This window comes from Bufo bufo, chromosome 1 (genome assembly GCF_905171765.1).
Source record: "Bufo bufo chromosome 1, aBufBuf1.1, whole genome shotgun sequence".
Lineage (NCBI taxonomy): Eukaryota > Metazoa > Chordata > Amphibia > Anura > Bufonidae > Bufo > Bufo bufo.
The window spans coordinates 561,763,461-561,785,337 of record NC_053389.1 but is presented as its reverse complement, the minus strand read 5'-3'; the positions used below and the strand labels follow the sequence as shown (position 1 = coordinate 561,785,337).

Genomic DNA, 21,877 nt, shown 5'->3' with positions numbered 1-21,877 from the left:
CAATTTTAGTGCAAAGCATGCATATTAGGACACACACCTTTTATTTTAAACCACACCCTTCCTGCTAAGCCACACCCTTTTTTGATCAAGTGAGGGAAAAATTGGAGAAATCTGAATTGTGCTAAATGCTCCAAAATTGCACCAATCTGAATCACTGTATAGACATATTCTAGACGCAGGCACATTTGTAAACCTGTCTCTAGGGGGTACTTGCCGTATTCTCATGCTGTGCTTTTAATAGATTCAGCACAATGTATGATCATAGCCTTGGAGGAACTTTGATGTAATGTATTTGAATTATGGGGCACTTGGCTTCTGAACAATAAGAAACACTGCTTTATTGTGTATATAAAGTATTTAATATATGCAAACTACTTTTTGTTTCTTGCAGCATCTTGCAGAAAAAGCAGAAGAGATACAAGGATCACATCAATATAGGGACGTTTTTGCGGTATGTTTTACACATTCAATAATAAAGAGAATTTTTTTTTTTTTTTCATGACTAATCCATAAGTTTATGGACCAGCAATGATTGTTTGTTTTGTTTTTCCGTTTGCAGATTATTATATCTTTCTTTTGAATAATATGAATATTATTATTATTTTTATTATTTTGATAACTTTTTTGTGGCTTGAGAACACACAGTGTAGCCATTTATTTAACATTATTCCCCTATAGTTTCACTGTGCCATTGTTACATTTTTATTTTTAAGTCAGTGAGGATAAAATAAAATGGATAAAACAACTTAAAGGGGCTGTCCGGGTTCAGAGCTGAACCTAGGTATAACCCATTCTTCCCTCACTATGGGTATGCTAGGTGGAGACTTCTGCCTAGCAGTGATCCCGGTGACATTACCGGCATTAATGGGCGGTCTTTAGTGCTGCCCTAGCTTGTAAAAACAGGTTAGGGCAGCGCTATAGATCACCCATTAGTGCCAGTTACATCACCGGGATCACTGCTAGGCAGAAGCCTCCGCCTAGCAGTTAGAATGTAAACAAAGCAGCCCTTGACCTGCGCGATTCAGCACAGGAGAAGTGGGAGCATCGGAGTGTGAAATGATGAATGAGGAAAGTCGGGGTTATGTCTGAACCTGGACAACCCCTTTAAAAATGTAAAAATTATAGTTTACTGTAAATGGTGTAGGGATGTATTTTCAGTTGTTTAGTCCATAACTCAGTATTTTAAGCTTCAAACTTAAGTTTAGCATAGACTGAAAAGGTCTCTGGAATATGTCAGTACAGAATAATTGTTAAACTGACAGAGGTTATATCTGCGTGTTGTGCTTTGGGCAGTTTTCTAGCTAATGGTTGCACTCTTTTCAATCCTAATTACACAGCGCCTCAATCATCTACTATTGCTCTTTGTTTCCCTCTGGATCACTTATAAATATTCACTGCAGATGAATACAAAATGTTCATACTATGTAGAATAGGTGTAAATATGTATAGTAAATAAGGACACATTGGTATATATTTCATAACACAACATTGTTATTCTATTTTTGCATAATTTAATGATACAGTTGAGATTATGTATGTGTGACCACTGCCAACAGCTCAACAGGCCTCAAGCACAAAACAGAGAGGCTATAAGCCGACATAGGGTTCCCATGTACGGCCATACAAAGCTTTTGGGTGACATATGTACAAAGCTGTTCTTCTCTAGAAAAGTTTGACATATTGGGCATCCAGTGGTATACAGTATGTCAGTTTTTTTATTGTTAAAATATCCCTCTAGGCCTCTATATGAAATTGAAGACATACAGATGTACACTAAGGGCCCATACATTTATATGGGTGGAAATCACAATGTTATACTGAGTTGTAAAATGTGGGCATAATCTTACTGACGTATGATATTTATTATAGATTAACTTAACAGGGGATGTAACTATAATAGTACATCTTGTTTCGGGGCATATTGCACCTGTACAGTTCTAGGCTGGGTGCACAATATATCAGTTGCTTCCGGCCAGCTCTTGTCGTGAAGCCAGCCACTACTGAAAGCATAGTTTGCCGCATTTTTCTGTCTGGCACTATTTGAAATCTGACATCATAAATGATGCGCCAGATGAATATGAAGAATCTTATAGGAAACAATGGGATTAGTACTAGCTTCAGCTTCTCTCTAACTTTTTCTGGACCACGCTGGATGGAAAATGGTCAGGATTGCTGACGCATGAGAAAAAAAAAAAATGTTACTTTAAAAGCTGAGAAATTACTTGGTGTTATAGACACAAATGTCAATTTATGACATGAATGTTTCAAAGATTACAATTCAGCATTTTAGATTCAGAAATATTGGTTTTACAGTTTCATCTTATAAAAGAAGTGATTACAGGTCTAATTAAAGTTAAACGGGAAAAAAAAGCTAGCATCTAAAAAGTAGACAATGTAAAACTTATTTTCAATAATTTAACCTCTTTATGATGGTTGCATTTCATAATTGCATTATTTTTTTAAACTCTTTTATTAGTAGAAGTAAAAATTGTATAAACAGTTATACAATATAGAATACAGTCAAGGAAGTGATTGGTATACACCAACAATCTTTAGTGCACTGTTGCCTATAGCTTGTAATATTAACAAAAATGGCAGCATGCATGGAGATAATATAATGCCCTTTAGGAGAAATGAGCAGAGGCATTGTGGATAGCTGACAGATCTACACCATATGCCCCAGATCTTGTCAAACTTCTGAGGTCTGATTTATCTGTGTTTTCCACATGCTTAAAGTTGGCACATTTGGGCTGTACCACCTCAAAGCAATACATTTACGTGCCAGGAACAGCGACTCCCGCAAGAGGATGGACATATAATGATCTCCGCGATCCTCCATAATTGCATTATTAAGATAAATATATGTCAGATGAAGAAATGTGCAAACATATGGAAATAAATACATTATATATACATTATCCATAATGTGAATTTAATGTGGCAAATATGCAAAGTCTCCTTATGTCAGTTCTTCCACACATTGAAGCTAAACATAAAAATCTTCCAGAGCTCATATAAAGAGCCAGTTATTTGCATAATAAATACAAAAAGATTTATCTATCCAGGGCTGGGTTAAGGACCTTTTACACGAACACACGATTGGGATCATTACACCAACAATCACTTCCTGATGAAGCGTGGTTCTTTCCCATGCAGAAATGCATTGAGCGCGTATTAATTACCTAACTATCTTAGCATGTTAGGCAGGATTGGGATTAGCTGGGCATAGTACTTGTGGCACCACAGCTTCTAGGTTTTAGTATATTAGCTCCCCGACCCCCAGGCGTGTTCAGGTTGAAACACTGGGAGGTATAACAAATTTGGGGGACTGCTAACACTTCCCGACATATGCTGCAATTTTTGCTGTCTTATGTTGACCCTTGTGTGATATACTCACTTTATTAAAATCAGTAGCAAGAGTGAGGCTGCATACACACAGGGCACTATCTATTTTTTGTCAGGCTATCGGGCATGTAGACGGCATGTATTTGAGTCCCTCTGTACATGCCGGGTATCCTGTTGGCCTATTTTTAGATAAATGGTTCTGATAAAAATTTATTATTTTGTTTTTGAACATTTTTTTAGGCTGAGAATTTAGGAGCACACCTTGTAAATAATTTGGTACATCCTCCAGCAGTCTATGCACATAGACAGAAATCTACTCCAGCTCCTAGATTGAGAACATTTCAGTCAACATTTACTCCAGTAAACAGGAGTAAATTATAATGAATGTGTTGGGGACGATTACACACCACGTTCCTGTCACTCCTCCTTTTCAGAAAGTGGCAAGGGTGGTGTAGAAATGCCAACTTGCTCCTAAATTTAGGCATGTTGCTCGACCAACCACAAATCAGTTTCAGGGACAGGGAGTCATAATAAATGACCCGGAATGTTCTTTGGTCCCAATCACGGTAGATTCTGATGATTGGTAAAATGGTGTAAATTGGTTTTCCTTCTATTAAAGTCAGTCAATTCAGAAGTGTTGTATGTTTTAACCTGCCCAAAGATACTAAATTTCAAAATTTCACTTATTTGGCAAATTTTCCATTTTATTCCATTTTTTTCTTTAACACATCGAGGGTTAACAGCCAAACAGAACTAAACATTTATTACCTTGATTCTGGGGTTTACAGAAACACCCCACATATGGTCGTAAACTGCCATGTCCCATTTGAAGTCCCCCTGATGCACCCTTACAGTAGAAACTCCCAAAAAATGACCCCATTTTGGAAAGTTGAGGATAAGGTGCCAGTTTCATTGGTACTATTTTTGGGTACATATGATTTTTAATTGCTCTGTATTATGTTTTTTGTGAGGCAAGGTAACAAAAGGCACAGTTTTGGCACTGTTTTAAATATTTTTTTTTTACAACAATTATCTGACAGGGTAGATCATGTGCTATTTTTATAGAGCAGGTTGTTCCGGACGTAATGATATCAAATATGTATATTTTCTTTGTTTGTTTGTTTCAGTTTTATATCATAAAGCATTTTTGAAAAAAATTTATAAATTTTGTGTCTCATTTTCTGAAAGCCTTATTTTTTTATTTTTCTGCCGATCATCTTGTGCAGGGCCTTGTTTTTTGCAGGAATAGTTGACGTTTTTATTGGTACCATTTTTGGGTACATATGATTTTTTGATCATTTATTATTACACTTTATTAGTACATCCAAAAAATTGGTTGTTTTGGAACAGTTTTTATTTGTTTATTTTTACAGCGTTCACCTGAGGGGTTAGGTTATATGACATATTTTTATAGAGCAGATCGTTACGGATGTGTCGATACCTAATATGTACACTTTTTCTTATTTAATTAAGGTTTTACACAACAATAGCATTTTTTAAACCCAAAAAATTGTTTTAGCTTCTCCATAGTCTGAGAGCCATAGCTTTTTTATTTTTTGACCAATTGTCTTAGGTAGGGTATCATTTTTTGCGGGATTAGGTGACGGTTTGATTAGTACTATTTTGGTGGGCATACACCTTTTTTTCACTTGGTGTTGCACTTTTTGTGATCTAAGGTGACAAAAAATTGCTTTTTTGGCACTGTTTTTATTTTTTATTTTTACGGTGTTCAGCTGAGGGGTTAGGTCATGTGATATTCTTATAGAGAAGGATGTTATGGACGCAGTGATACCTAATATGTATTTTTAAAAATGTATTTCTCTTTGGGTGGAGCATGTGATATATTTATAGAGCCTGTTGTTACGAACACGGTGATACCTAATATGTGTAATTTATTTTTTTCATTTTTTAATCAATCTCTTATAAATGAGCGGATATAGGAAAATGCAATTTATTTTATTTTTATGGCTGTACTATACTTTGCAATGCTCTTGCATTGCACAGTATAGTACTATCAGGTTTCCTGATAGATGGCAACACCGGACACCTTTGCAAAGCGTCTGGTTGCCATGGCAACCATCGGGCTGCAGTGCGGCAGCCTGATGATTGAGAGAGGGAGCCCCCTCCTTCTATTAACCCCATGGATGCCGCTGCCTCGGCATCTAAGGAGTTATAGCAGAGTGACACTCAGCTGACACTCTTTGTTGATGGCTGCGGCTTTCCTGGCAGCCACCATCACATTCAGCAGGGGGAGGGGCTTAAATGGGGCAGTGTTGTTAATGCCAGGGGCCGGCACGTGCAGAGCACGCCGGCAAAGTTAAAAGCAGGGGGCACAGATGGGCAGCTGGCGCTGATCGGGCAGATGGCACGGAAGGGGCTGGCAGGACACATTACAGGGGACAGATGGGGGCTAAGATCAGGGCAGGGGGCACAGATGAGGGGCACAGATTGGGGGCAAAGATCAGAAGAGTGCAGATCAGAGCCTGAAACCGGCATTTTTACACTGCTGCACTCCAATTGGTTAGTCTTCTTAGACTAACCAATCAGAGTGATCGCCGACAAGGGACCACTCTGATTGGTTCCTTACCGGCATTACTGGACTCTGCACTGTCCCTGACATCGGCAGTGCAGGGGCAGAAGCTTTAATCCAAGCACTTTGCAGCGCTTGCTTTAAAGAGCTGCCATGACGTCTATACACGTGCTAGCTGCACGGGGCATGTGTGATTAGCACGTATATCGCCGTATGGCAGTCGGGAAGGGGTTAAGATTAAATGTTGGATCCCTTCTTTTATCCACTCACACAGTGTGGTCACTATTTGCGATCAAGTTGTTCAAGATATCAAATAACATAGTAGTTGTATCTAGTGAAAATTAAAGGTCAATGTATGACTGCGACTATTATTTCCATTAAAGGGCCTTTTTTTACTTATACAATTTTTATATGCTTTTGTTTAAATTGTTAGTTATGCTATAAATGTAAAATCAAAGGTAATTCAGCCACTTCCAAAGTACCCAGCCTTGTTCTCAGTGGAAAATGGCCAGCACATGTGTTGAATATTGAAATACATTGAATGACACGTAGTTTAATAAATTATTAGTATAGGACAGCAATTTCACCTGAATACTACAGTCCAGTATAGTATATATTCTATGTACTTTATCATTTAGCTATAATAGCCTGCCTACATTGAGTTCGCTGCCTGTGTCATGTGCCATTTATAGTGCGCCCTACACTGATGAATGGCAGGAAAAGTCTAAAGCATATTGGTACACCATAGATTTTTTTTCCTGGGCGTGGGTGCCCACAGAGAGTTCTCTGAGTACCACCTCTGGCATAGGAGAACCTACATTATTTCCTATTGTATATAGTTGAACTCCAGATGCATCTTATACTACAGTATAATTGCATTCTAGAGAAGATTATGCATGGATGAGATGGATTTTAAATTCAATTTCTTATCATGCTAAATATTGTTTCTATTTTAGTCATTCTGCTGAACTAATACTAATTAAGTGACATATTTTGCTCTGTTCTGCAGTAGAAAGTTTAGTAAAAAATGTAGGGCAAAAGAAAGAAACATATGTTATTCAATTCTTTTGGGACAGACAATGAACGCAATAACTTATAAACAGGAAATTATGAAGCACGCTTTGTAACAACATTGAACTGAACCTCTATTTTAACAGTATGTCTATAACTAATTCTAATTCTAGCCATGTTACATTGTAGAGGCTTGTGAGCTAGAAGCTTTTCTCAAGGTACTTTTGTGGCCCTCACCATCTGTGGCACTCCCTAACTAATCTATTGTATGACATAATTTTAAATACTCTTTGGCTCACAAACAAATTAGATGAAGCCTTATGTATATGGTTAGGGTGTCCTGGATTGCAGATGATTCGACAGTTTAAAAATACCACTGCAGTGTTTGATGCATTGTTGAGCCAAATCTGGACTGAATATCTGGACTGAATGGTGCTTACATTTTTATTAAATTACAAATGGCAATTAGGTAAGTCATAGATTATTATTTTAAAATTAGCATATGTAGGAAATAAGAATGAGCAAAGTGAGCATTGGATGTTACGTCGCTTTGCTCAAAACCTGTACAGAGATCTGCCTCCATACAGCATTAAAATGTATGGCCTCCCACGAGGCGAAGTCAGTTATTCCCGAAGTCTCGCGAGATAACTCCAGTATTTGATTTTTAAACTGGAAAAACATTTTAAAACTTGTATCTGAACTCGGCTTCGGTTCCAATTGGTACCTCAGAACTGAAGCCAAGTTTGGATCCAAGTGATCTCCATACAGCATTAAATGGAAGTTTTGAGCGAAGCGACTTTCAATCGTCACTAGTAAGAAATACAGTGGCTTATCATCTGCCTAGAAGCAAAAGGATCGGGCAGTTCCTCATTCCCCGAATCCCCATTAATTTCTATATCAACCTTATGTTAATCAATGAATATACAACCATATCTATAACATTCTAGTGTTCAATTTTACATTTTGGCTGAGACGCTCTGCAATAACTTTAATAATATTCCATGGCATTTTAATTTTTAGAGTAACACATCTCTAAGAGCTGTAGATTGTAGTCTTATCACAAGATGAGGAAAGGAGATCATTTGCTAATAGTGCTTTCTTATTACAAGTCTAAAGCAATGAAATGGAAACATGTGGAACTATACAACATTAAATATAGTTAATTCATGCTTGACCTATACAGAACTGCTCCAGCCATTAAATATGAAACTAAACATCCTTCTGCCTTGTTCACAGTATCAGGTCACTTTGTGTTTGCATCCTACAAAGCAAGAGCACATGATTTGGTTTTCTTTGTAGCATTAATAGTCCAGTGTACAAATTCACCTGTATAGCTGCAGATTTAAGATGCCTTATAGAGAACAAATATAAAGTATTTTACCAATAGAAATACTGTAGATTGCTCTTAAACCTCAATATCACACTAAGTGCCCCAAATGTTTTCTTAGTTTACATAATAGAGGACCGGTTACTTTGAAACCATAGCTATGACATGCATTTTTATTATTTATTTATGGCGTTGTCTGATGACTGAAGAAGGCAGAAAATGGTTCATAGAAGTACCCTGTTATTTGATAGTAGCTACTAAATAAACACCATAAAATAAGGCCTCTCACATATTGTAAAGCAGTCTAATATGTAATGCAACAGTCATAATGTTACCTTCTTTTGTATTCTTTCAATAATATCATTCCAGCTTGAAACATATCACATGTCTCATGAAAGTAGTGGCTTTATAATTAAATAATTCAAGACCAGGCCATTTATCCCCCTTCCTCACCAGGCACTTTTTAACGTTTTTTGTACATGCATCCCTGAAAGCCATTGCTAATTTTTTTTATGATACATGGGACTGTATTTATGTCAAAGTCATCAGTTTTTTTTATTTTTTTATTCTGTTAACAGCACAACATGCGGCTAAAATGTTTATTTTTTTTTTAAATTGTCCCCTCTCCTTAATAGTCAGTTTTATATAGGGGAGGTATGGGTTATGCTCACCGGGGGCAGGGCTAGAAGCTGTGGTCTGGCAAGTGGTTGCATTTTTTTTTAAAGTTATTTAGTATTTTATTAATTTTTTTATGTGTCTTTTTATTTTATACTCTGTGCATAAGGGCATACAAAACCTTTAGGGGTATACTTAACATTACATTTTATTTTCTTTGCTAATTCCTCTTGCAACTGGGATGCACCTAGGCTGCTAAAAAAAATAAAGGAAACACTAAAATACCACATTCTAGATCTCAATGAATGAAAAAAATTATCAATGTAAATCAAAATTAATATCCCATGGAGGTCTGAATTTGGAATATTTAAAATCAAAGTTGAAAATCAAATTTCAGGCTGACCCAACTTCAGTGGAAATGCTTTAAGACAAATAAATGAGGCTCAGTAGTGTGTGTGGCCTCCAACGTGCCTAAGCATGCTCCTGATGAGGCGGCAAATGTTCTCCTGAGGGATATCCTCCCAGACCTGGATTAAAGCATCAGTCAATTCCTGGACAGTCTGTGGTACTGGTGGATGGAACAAGATATGATGTCCCAGATGCCTACATCATGCAGGAACTGTTGACACACTTCAGCCACGTGAGGCCTAGCATTGTCATGCATCAGAAGGAACCCAGGGCCCACTGCAACCACATATTGTCTCACAATTGGTCTGAGGATCTCATCCCAGTACCTAATGGCAGTTAGGGTACCTCTGGCTCGCACATGGAGGGCTGTGCAGCCCTCCAAAGAAATGTCTCCCCACAGCATTACTGACCCTCTGCCAAACCGGTCATGCTAGAGGATGTTGAAGGCAGCAGAACATTCTCCACAGTATCTCCAGACTCTGTCACGTCTGTCACATGTGCTCAGTTTGAACCTGCTCTCATCCATGAAGAGCACAGGGTACCATTGTTGAATCTGCCAAACTTGTTGTTCTCTGGCAAATGCCAATCGCCCTGCATGGTGTTGGGCTGTAAGCACAACACGACTTGTGGATGTCGGGCCCTCATACCACCATCATGGAGTCTGTTTATGACAGTTTGAGCGACTTCTGTGGGTTGTAGACATCGCCTCATGCTACCTCTAGGGGTGAAAGCAATGACAAAATTCAAAAGTGATCAAAACAAGCGCCAAAAAGGATGAGAACAGAGAAATGGTCTGTGGTCACCACCTCCAAAACGACTCCTTTATAGGGGTTGTCTTGCTAATTGCCTATCATTTCTAGCTGTTGTCTGTTCAATTTGCATAACAGCAGGAGAAATTGATTCACAATGTTGCTTTATAACTGGACAGCTTGATTTCATAGAAGTGTGATTGACTTGGAGATACATTGTGTTGTTTAAGTGTTCTCTTTATTTTTTTTAACAGTGTATTAACCCCAGTGAAACAGTTTTTGTGGCAAAGTTATGTATAAACCAATAGTTTACTTAATTGTAATTTTACACTATGCGTTTCATCTGATAGTTTATTTTCCTCAGTGAATACAGTGGAGAAAAAATATATTTAATAGCTTTGTTTTCTCCTCATTGCTCTCTGCAGCTCCCCCTTCATCACTCTGTAAAGGGCCGACACCTTCATATTTATACTTTTTATAATTTATGTTATTGAAGAACTTTTTAGGGTTAGTTTTACTCTCTTTGGCTATGAATCTCTCTGTCTCCTGTTTTGTCTTTTACATATTCAATTTTTCCATAGATTAAACACTCCTCCAACCTTCTAGCCATCTTCTCCCCAAAACAGCTGCACCTTCCCCATTGAGGTGTTGCCCATCCCTACGATAGAGCCTGTAGCTGTAGAGAAGTTGACACCAGTTCTTGAGACACTTGTTAATTTCCCTAATCTACCTAATCTTCTGCTGCCTTTCTGGTCCTTGCCCTGAGCTTGTGACCTAAATTGCTAAAATCGTTTTAAGGCCTCTCCACCTACCGCTAACTTTGTCATTGGTTCCAATGTGGACCATGACCACTGGATCTTCGCCACCCCCTCCCAGTAAACTATCAACCTGATCTACAATACGGTATGCCGAACTCGAGTGCCAGGAAGACAACAGACTGTTTTACAATCCCATTCTTTATGACAGATCGCCCGATCTGTACCCTTAATGATTTAGTCTCCCACTACCATTACCTGTCTAGCCTGACCTGCTCTCCTGGTCACCTGCTTACTGAAGCTGATATTCCACTGACTGGCAGAGGAAGTATCTTGCTGCAGCAGTGCTCTCACTGAACTGACATCCCCCTCATCTGCTGCTAACCTTGCAAACTTGTTGAGGTGTGCCAGATCAGGGATTGCACTCTTCCCTTCTCTTGCACTCTTCCCACTCCCTCGCTTTCTGTTACATAGCTAGCTACTTCACTTTCCAGATCCTCCATACCACCACCCTCTACCCTTTGAGTGCCTGCTCAGTGAGCAGCAAACTCTTTTCAAAATAACCGAACGGTTCTCAGTGTCAAAATTTGCTCATTTAAATACACAATATGTGATTCCAAATGGACAATTTGCTCACATTTTGAACAAAAATGGCTGTTCCAGGACTGCATACATTTGACAAGATTTGCACTGGACTGCATTGTCAATAATGGAACACATACTAATGGGAATTACACAAGAAAATCGAAAGAAAAAATGCAATAATACAGTGCAATGAAAAGTGTAGTCCCCTTCTAAAGTCTCTAAATCTAAAGTTACTTAATCTTAAGTCATGCACTTCAAATCAAACACAAACATGCATTTTTTGTCTGCTTGTATAGGTGCTGTACCCAAACAACTTCAAAACAGACTGCTGACTTTTTTTCCCCTCTAGATTCAAAAGGTGTTGGTTCACTCAGCAGAATCTAGTGATAGGTTCCCTTTAATTTATATTCCAGAAATCTAGAACTATTAAATAATATAAATACGTATGAAAAGCAAAGGCCTGAATTTTACCTTTTCTACCACAACATCGCAACATTGTGCAACCGCAAAGAAAGAGGGGGAAAGAAAAATTATAGATGTTTTTTACAGTGAGAAAGACAAAAGATGCAATATGAGTCCTAGGAGACCTCAGAGTGTCATACACAAATTCAAGCCAATTGGAACACTTTCTATTCTGGTAGAAAAGTATTCAGACCCGAATCGAATCATTCAACCGATTTGGCCAAACCAAACCCGAATGGAATTTTGAGCGATTCACTCATCTCTAATTATCTCCAATAATACTGTAAAGTAGTATGTAACAAATGGTATAGAAACCCCATGTATATTTTAGTTTCCCCGTGGGTGACCTGGATGCTATGAAAATAGCTGATGAACTACTGTAGGGGGTAACGGTTTAACAGAAAGTAATGATGAATCACTGCATGGTATGTGGTATAGCATCCTTCTCCTATCCTTAGCTTTATACAGTTGACATCTTGACACTCAACAATCCATGCATCTATATATGCACTGAGCCATAATTTGTTTTCTTACTGCAGGAAAAAAAAAGAAGCAGGAAAAAAAGTCAGTGTCATAGGCAGTTTAAGCTTGATGAATTACAGGATGAAGGCTTATGGCTATAAATGGAAACAGAATTGTTCGGAGAGAGAAGCGTAGTGCTCTGCTTTTTCAGAGTTTGACAGTGTTCCTGTTAATGAACACAGACTGTGGATGCCTGGGAACACAGAAACATTAACTCTGATAACAACAAACAGACATTTCAGATGGGCCGTATTTTAGCCACAAATTCAAGTTGTTTTTTTTAGCAACATTTCCTGTGCACACAAAGAAAACTGATATACACTATCAGTGCTATCAATTGTTTTATTGTAGCAAGATTTCAATGTGGAATGGACACTCACCGCTAAGCACAATGACTCCAGTATCAATAAATTCAGGTAATATTTTAGGTGTTACATTGTTAGAGCTTTACTTAAACTAGAATATAACCTTAACGGCAACAGTTACTGTAGAAGTCAGGTGAATAGCTTAGCAAGCATCCACTGACGTTCACAGACATCTCTCGGTGGGGATAAGCTGACCCTACAGAATATTTTAATACCTTAAGGATATTTTTTAAACTTGAAGGGATCCTGACATCCCACTTTTCTATTGTATCCTATGCCCATTACTTACTAGTTCTGACATGTGTTTCTGTAGGTGGCCCTTCTTCTGCTTTTGTGTAGCGTGATTGTTGTGAAAAGTTGCTTTATTCCATGCCCCGCTCGTATGTAAATCCCCAAATAGGCAGGGTCTTCCCTGCAGCAAGTCACACACTTTTCCTGCCCTCTTTTCTTTTGGTGGACATTTCAGACCTGTGTCCATGTCATCTTCTCGTGTCTCCTATTCTTGCGAACACTAATAACACTGCAATATGTGCAGGACATACCGGGGCCACATGTGTTGCCTCTCACAGCAGCGCTTCCAACTGGCAATTTTCAGCAAGCTAATGCTTGTCCACAGACAGCAAGGGTTTCCCAGGAATGCCTCTGCCAGATTGCAACACTTCCTTTGTCTTCTCAGTTGCTAGATTTATCACCAATAGAGAATTTATGGGACCAGATGGGATGCCAGCTTCAGCAATCTACAAGTGTGCAGGATCTACAGGCCAAGCCGCTACATCTGTGGGCAAATGTGCTGCTGGATATCATACAGAACCTATGCCTACATGCCAAACCATATCTCAATTTGTATTCAGGCTAGAGGTGGCCCAACAGTGCACTACAGTTTCCTTTTAATTGTACAGTTTTCCCCAATAAACGTATTCCTTTTCTCTAATATTGTAATCACCTTTTTTTTTGTCAATGAGTGTATTTAGATTTAAACCCACTCAAGGTTTCTATGAAAACACTAAATCTGAACTAGAAGAAGGCATGTCCTCATCCCAGTCTTTCAGCAATGCAGCCTCAGAGAATAAGGGGATCATTTATTAAGACTAGCATTTTAGGTGCTAAAAAACCCATTTATCTGGTGGTGGATCCACCAAAGTCATGAAGAGGCTCAGGCCACATCCACATCCTGCGCCAGTTTAAATGTAAGCTAACTTCCTAGCTGGCTTACCTTTAGACCATTTTCTACACCCAAAGCAGACGTAGAAAATGATAAATGAGGTGGGCCTTCCCTGCCCACACCACGCCCACTTTTTTAGACATAGCCTAACTGTTGCACCACAATCTGTTCCAGAAATACAACTAATATAGACATATTTCTGGATAATAAATGACCCCCAAAATATTTTTTAGAAATGTCACATTTGTAATGAAGTGTTAATTATTTTATCATGTAATAGCATAGCCTGATAGCCTGAAATCCACTGGATTCTGATCTTTCCTTTGAAACGGTTGCGTTGCAAAGATGCTACCCCGCTTGCCTAGGTGGAAGGGAGAAGCATACTGTGGAGGAAGCATGGTCTAGGAGGCAGCTATATAATGATTACTACTGTTCTACGGTCAATTCACTTTGACTGGACCTGATAAGCATCTTCAATCAGTGTCCCATTAACCGTATGCCATTATCTATGTTGTTTAGAATTAGGAATGTTCGTCAATGTTTGGCTGGTTTTCATTGGCAAAAATATATAATTAATCTTGATAGTAAATGAATGGATATCATCAAGCATCTGCAAATTATTTGCATGCAGTCTGGTTTATTATTTGTTTCATTCCTGGATCCGGCCCAGGGACCTGTGACAGAGCTGTCACTCATATATTCCTGTGTGAAAAGAAAAAAGAAACAATATTCATGGAGTAATTGCTCTGAATCCCTAACCAGATATGTTACAATTATATTGGATATCATATTTGATTGCTCTGAAATGGATGGTTAGCAAAACCAATTTTGAATCATGCCATCATATAGTACTCATATACACATGTATATTATTAAAAATTTATTTCACAGCCTTCTAATAGTACTGTACTGTAATTATCTCTATATCCTGTCCCTGAAAATACAGAAATTGTAATAAATGACTAGTATGAAAATGTTTGAGAGGAGAAAACGTTCATTGGAAGAATATTTAGGTTAGGTTATAGGTTTTAATTAATCTTTATATTACCCAGTAGCACAAGAATAAAAAATAAAAATAAATAAAATACAAATGTTCTGCAATTTTTGTATCCCCCTATGGATACAACCTATTATAGCTTTCAGGTCATGACATGTATTTTTGTTATTTTTTAATTGCTGCATTTAAATACATGAGACATGTTCTTCCTTATCAATGTGGCCATGTGAGGGCTTGTATTTTATAACACAATTGTATTTTGGAATGTTACCATTTTTGGGGTAAATATTGAAGTTGTAAAAAGCATAATCCAAATAAAAAGAAGCAAGAAAGTCACAATAAAATTTCTTTATTTCATTATTTCATAATGAAGGGGAAGGATGTGGAGAAGCAGGTGATGGTCGTTTCGTTTATTACTCGGTTCCTTAAGACTTTTTCTTCCTCAAGCCTTTTTCTTTTTTGGATTTTGGATACTATGCAAGTGTAGAGCACGACCTATATTTTGGTTTCTCTGCTGAAAGTGCTACAGTATTAAAGGGGGTATCCCGTGATTATTGTAAAAAATAAAAATCAGACATCAAATAGTACATGTCATTCTCTCCATAACAAAGGTAGAACCAGCCCTGTACCTCACATGGATCTAGGGATCTCCCCATTCATTGCGCCAATAGTAATACTGGATTTATTTCAGGATGGCAGCTGAGAGGGTGTGTCCTTTCTCAGGGAGCATGCACTTTCTACTGCAAATGTCTATTTTATTTGTAGCTGTCACACCTTCTAACAGTAGATATGACTGTTGACTCAAACTGAGCATGTGCGACCACCTCAGTTAAGTGGACAGAGAAAGAAGGAAATGTGCAAACAACCGGTGTCGCTATACAGATAGATTTTATTGAATAACTCAGGGTTTGTATGAAATTATTAATTACATGCAATTACAAAAGTATTCAGATATTGGTAAATGCTGTTTTGAAAAATGTAGACTTTTTTTATTGGACAACCCACTTAAGCTAGCATGCAACAATGAATGATGTTTATGTTTTCTCCCTTAAGGCAGCCTGTATATGAGTGTGGGTTTACAAACAGATTTTTAGTAGAGATTTTCATGCAGATTTCTCTTTCTGTCCGTACCAAATCTGCACCAAAATCCGCAACTGCTACTTGTGCATTTCGTTGTGGTTTTTCAGCAGTTTCTGCATGAAAATAAATATGCAGAGTGCACATAAAATTTGTAAAATCTCATTCATTTGCTGGTACTGTATTATGCTATGGTTTTTCTGCATGAAAATCTGCATGGAAAAACGCCATATAATCCGCAACGTTTGCAGTTGTCCTACCAGATGAAATCCCCTATTCAATCAATAGGGTATACGTATCAGAATGTGAAGTTTGGACCATCAGGACCACCATCATCAGTCCCCTGATCAAGTTCACACATGCATGCTGCCACTCACTCTGAGCACTCACAGAGTTAAATAGAGAGAAATCAGCAAGCATGCGTGACCAGCAATCCATTCACTCCAGGGCTTCCTTCACTGCATGAGTTCTTTTGATGTGACAACCACTTCAACAGTCACCATATAGTTAGGAGTGGTATTCCAAACAAAACTCCAATATTGCAAACTGATATCTTAATAGTAATAATGTTAAAAAAAAGTGCAAAATTACTTAAAAGGGTTTTCCAGGATTTTTATATTGATTACTAGCAGAAGGTCCCGGCTTTGCACGGGTATATTTAATCTATTTCATTTAATGTTTGTGTGTGTCGGTAAAACATATCGACAGTATCTACTATAACAGTGACATCTGCAGTACCCTGCCCCTTTAACAGTGACCTCCACAGCGGCCTGCCCCCTTAACAGTAACATCCACAGCCCCATCCCCTTTAACAATGACCTCCACAGTGGCCGCCCCTTTATTAGTGACCTCCACAGTACCCGATCTCTTTAACAATGATTTCCACAATGACCCCCCCTTTAAAAGTGACTTCAGCAGAGCTCCGTTCCCTTAAAATGTGACTTCCACACTACCCCACCCCTTAATAGTGACTTCTACAGCACCCCGCCCCTTAACACTGACCTCCATAGTGGACCGCCCCCTTAACTGTAACCTCCACCGTTCTCTGCCCCCTTAACAGAGAACTCCACAGAGCCCACCCCTTTAACAGTGACCTCCACTGCATCTTTCCCCCTTAACAGTGACTTCCACAGCAGCCCGCCCCCTTAACAGTGACGTCCACAGCATCCCACCCACTTAACAGTGGTCTCTACAGCAATCTGCCCCTTAACACTGACCTCCATAGCAGACCGTCCCCTTAATTGTGACCTCCACAGCAGCCTGCTCCTAGGGTGGCCAGAGGTCCAGTTTTAGGCCAGACAGTTCGGCTTTCAGACTCCCTGTCCTCCGTCTGGCACAGGGTCTGGATGGACACAGGGATGTCCTTTTGAACAGCTCATTCTCAGACAGCAGCACTGTGCTGTCTGAGCTGCAGGGAGAAAGTCACATTACCTCCCACCCCTGCAGCTGACAGAAGTTAATTTCTACCTTCATTTTTTCAATCACCGTCGGCTGCGGAGTGGGAGGGGACATGGCCTAACCGGATCTGGGCATGGCTGAGCTGGGCCTGGTGGTGGGGTTTTCTCGTCGGTCTTTTGAGGGTGGCCTGAATGGCCACCCTACCTGTCGCCTCAACAGTGACCTCCATATCACTCCACTCCCTTAACAGTGTCATCCACAGCACCCTGCCCCTTTAAAGCTGACCAACAGCAGTGAAGAAAAATGGCTGGGTTGTTAGTTTGTTATGGAAACCTGGTGTAAAACTGTGTGTATGTGGATAGTAAGGGCCTGCAAGCATCTATTAGAAGATAAGAATCATGTGACCAGGCTTCTATTGGCAAATTAATTTTTTGGGAATATCTCAGGAACGGTACGTGCTAGAGAGCTGAGACCCGGTCTGAAACCTCCCCGGACACCTGATGTACCTGGTTGCCAAATTTCGTGATTGTAAATGTGACGCCGCGGATTCCTTTAGCGGACATACACACATATGTCCAACCCGGAAGGAGGCCATTTTAGATTTAGTATTCACAAATGGGAATTTGGTATCTGATATTACTGTAGGGGAAAGCTTGGTATCTAGTGATCACCAGTCAGTGTGGTTTACTATAAGTACAGTGACTGAGTCACACCACACAAAAACAAAAGTTTTAGACTTTAGAAAAACTGACTTTTCTAAAATTAGATTAGTGGTATACAAGTCCCTATCAGATTGGAACAGTTTCAATGGAGTCCAGGAGAAATGGGACTACTTAAAAGTGGCACTATTGAAGGCAACAGATAATTGCATTAGGCTTGTCAGTAAAAGCAAAAAAAGGAAGAGACCACTGTGGTACTCAGCAGAAGTGGCCAAAATCATTAAAAACAAAAAGATAGCATTTAGTAATTATAAAAAAAAAAAACATGGATGACAGGCAAATTTATAAGATTAGGCAGAGAGAGGCCAAACAAGTTATAAGAGCTTCTAAAGCACAGGCAGAAGAGAAATTAGCTCAGTAAGTGAAAAAAGGCGATAAGACATTCTTCAGATACATAAACGAAAAAGGAAACTAAAACAAGGAATTACCAAATTAAAAACAAAAGAAGGAAGGTATATGGAAGAAGATAAAGAAATTGCTGACTGGCTCAATGAATACTTCTGTTCAGTTTTTACAAAGGAAAATGAAGGAAAAGGACCTCAGTTAGGAAAGAAGACTAATTAATCTTTTGATGCATGTGTCTTTACAGAGGAAGAGGTTCTAAGTCAGCTGTCTAACATTAATACAAATAAGCTTTAGGATACACCCAAAGCTATTAAAAGAGCTCAGCGGCGAACTAGCAAAACCATTAACAGATTTATTTAACCAATCACTGGCAACAGGAGTCGTCCCAGAAGATTGGAAATTGGTAAATGTTGTGCCCATTCAGAAAGGTAGTAGGGAGGAATCGGGCAACTATAGGCAAGTAAGCCTGACATCAATAGTGGGGAAATTAATGGAAACAATACTTAAGGAGAGGATTGTGGAACATCTAAAATCCCATGGATTGAAAGATGAAAAACAGCATGGGTTTACTTCAGGGAGATCATGTAAAACTAACCTTATTGATTTTTTTGATTGGGTGACTAAAATAATAGATGGCGGAGGTGCAGTAGACATCGCTTATCTGGACTTTAGTAAGGCTTTTGATACTGTCCCACATAGAAGGCTTATCAATAAATAGTAATCTTTGTGCGTGGACTCCCATATTGTTGAATGGATTAGGCAGTGGCTGAGGGACAGACAACAGAGTGTTGTAGTCAATGGAGTATATAGCCGTTTTACTGGCTAGGGCAGCGCTAAAGCCCACCCATCAGTGCCGTTGACATCACTGGGCTTCCTGGCAGCCCCATGGAGAGCCCGATTCATCACCGGAACTACTGAAAAAGCCTTTGCCCTGTGCAATTTAGCGCAGGGCAAAGGAGAGCATGGGAGCATGAACTGCTCTGATGCTCAAGTCAGGGGGGCTGCCTGGGTGAAAATGGAGGTATGTCCGAGTTCAGCTCTGAACCCGGACAACCCCTTCAATATACGATCAGTTAGGGTTTGACATCCCACACTCTCACAATCAGCTGTTCCTTGCAGCCTCAGGACTAGCTCTTGACTAGAGCAAGCAGCACAGTTCTATTCAAAGTTTAATAGCCATGCTGGTTTACTGCAGCTCAGCTTCATTAACCCTTTCACTACCGAGCCACTTTTCATCTTAAATCCCAGGCCGATTCTTTCAAATCTGACACGCATCACTTTATGTGGTAATAACTTTGGAACGCTTTTACTTATCCAAGCCATTCTGAGATTGGCTTGGATAAGTAAAAGCTTATCCAAGCCATTCTGAGATAGTTTTTTTTCGACCCAAAATTTATCATGATGGTGATAAATTTGAGTCAATATATTTCACCTTTATTTATGAAATAATACAAAATGTACCAAAAATTTAGAAAAAATCACAATTTTCTAAATTTGAATAAAATAGATATTAATACCTCATGAAATAGTTATCAATTAACATTCCTATATGTCTGCTTTATGTTAGCATAATTTTGTAAATGTAATTTTATTTTTTTAGGACGTTAAAAGTAGTGTTGAGCACAAATATTCAAATAGCGAATTTTTATCATGAATATTGCCACTTCGAGAATTCGTGAATAGTTAGAATATAGTGCTTTATATTTGTTATATCGAATATTTGGCATTTTTTTTCCCATATGAACACGATTCCTCTCTGCTTCTTGCTTGTGGGCCAATGAAAAGGAAGCAATGTCAAGTTCACAACAATACTTAGTGCACCAATCAGTAATCTGTAGTCAGACCTGCTAAAATGTGAAGTTGCATGTAGTGCGAAAAAATATTCTAATCACTGCCGATTAGCGCAATCGCAAATATATTGGAGGACTTAACTCTATCTGCATATAAAGGTATTCTAATGTTCTGCCGTGCCAACCATTTTCTCCATTCTCAGGAAACTTCTAGCAGCTTTAAAAATGTAGCCAAAGTGACCCACGCCTGTATTTCGCGTTATGAATTTGCATTACGCGATTTTTACATTGTGGATTTAACGCATTCAATAAAATAATCTCGAATTTGGGAAATTCGCGAATATATGACGAATATTCTACAAAATATTTGTGAAATATCACGAATTCGAATATAGCCCCTGTTGCTCATCACTAGTTAGAAGGCTTCGAATTTCAGAAGCAATTTTTCAAATTTTCACCAAAATTTCCATAACCATTTTTTGAAGCACCAATTCAGTTATAAAGTGATTTTGAAGGGCTTACGTAGTAGAAACCACCCATAAATAAAATTTTAGAAACTACACCCCTCAAATTATTCAAAACTGATGTTACAAACCCTTGAGGTGTTCCACAAGAATTAAATAAAAATGGAGGTGAAATTTTTAAATTTCACTTTTTTGGTAGATTTTTTTTATGTTAATAAATTTTTTTTGCAACACAGCAGGGGTTAACAGCAAAATAAACCTCAATATGCATTAGGCCTCATGCACACGACCGTTGTGTGCACCCGTGGCCGTTGTGCCGTTTTCCGTTTTTTTTCGCGGACCCATTGACTTTCAATGGGTCCGTGGAAAAATCGGAAAATGCACCGTTTTGCAGCCGCATCTGTGATCCGTGTTTCCTGGCCGTGAAAAAAATATGACCTGTCCTATTTTTTTCACGGCCAACGGTTCACGGACCCATTCAAGTCAATGGGTCCATGAAAGAACACGGATGCACACAAGATTGGCATCTGTGTCCGTGATCCGTGGCCGTGCATTAGTTTTTATACAGACGGATCCGAAGATCCGTCTGCATAAAAGCTTTTTCATAGCTGAGTTTTCACTTCGTGAAAACTCAGAACCGACAGTATATTCTAACACAGAGGCGTTCCCATGGTGATGGGGACGCTTCAGGTTAGAAAATACTAACAGAACTGTGTACATGACTGCCCCCTGCTGCCTGGAAGATGCTGCCAGGAAGCAGGGGGCAGCCCCCCCCTGTAGTTAACACATTAGTGGCCAGTGTGGCCGCCCCACCCTCCCTCCCCTGTAGTTAACTCATTGGTGGCCAGTGCGGCCGGCCCCCCCTCTCCCCTGTAGTTAACTCATTGGTGGCCAGTGGGCCCCCCCTCCCCTGTAGTTAACTCATTGGTGGCCAGTGCGGCCGGCCCCCCTCCCTCCCCTGTAGTTAACTCGTTGGTGGCCAGTGGGCCTTCTCCCCTCCCTCCCCCTCCTAATTAAAATCTCCCCCCTATCATTGGTGGCAGCGGAGTGTACCGATCGGAGTCCCAGTTTAATCGCTGGGGCTCCGATCGGTAACCATGGCAACCAGGACGCTACTGCAGTCCCGGTTGCCATGGTTACTTAGCAATTTGTAGAACCATTATACTTATCTGCGAGCTGCGATGCTCTGCGTCCGGTCGGGAGCTCCTCCTACTGGTAAGTGACAGGTCCGGCCGGGAGCTCCTCCTACTG

The 21,877-nt window shown here is 39.3% G+C and overlaps 1 protein-coding gene across 1 annotated transcript in view; it reads left to right on the top strand.

Moving 5' to 3' along the window:
• CACNA2D1 (calcium voltage-gated channel auxiliary subunit alpha2delta 1) overlaps nt 1-21,877 on the top strand; it is a 1,018,968-nt gene that overhangs the window by 442,679 nt on the left and 554,412 nt on the right. Inside the window, 1 exon segment of the mRNA XM_040413129.1 lies at nt 392-451. Coding sequence (XP_040269063.1) covers nt 392-451 — 60 coding nt within the window.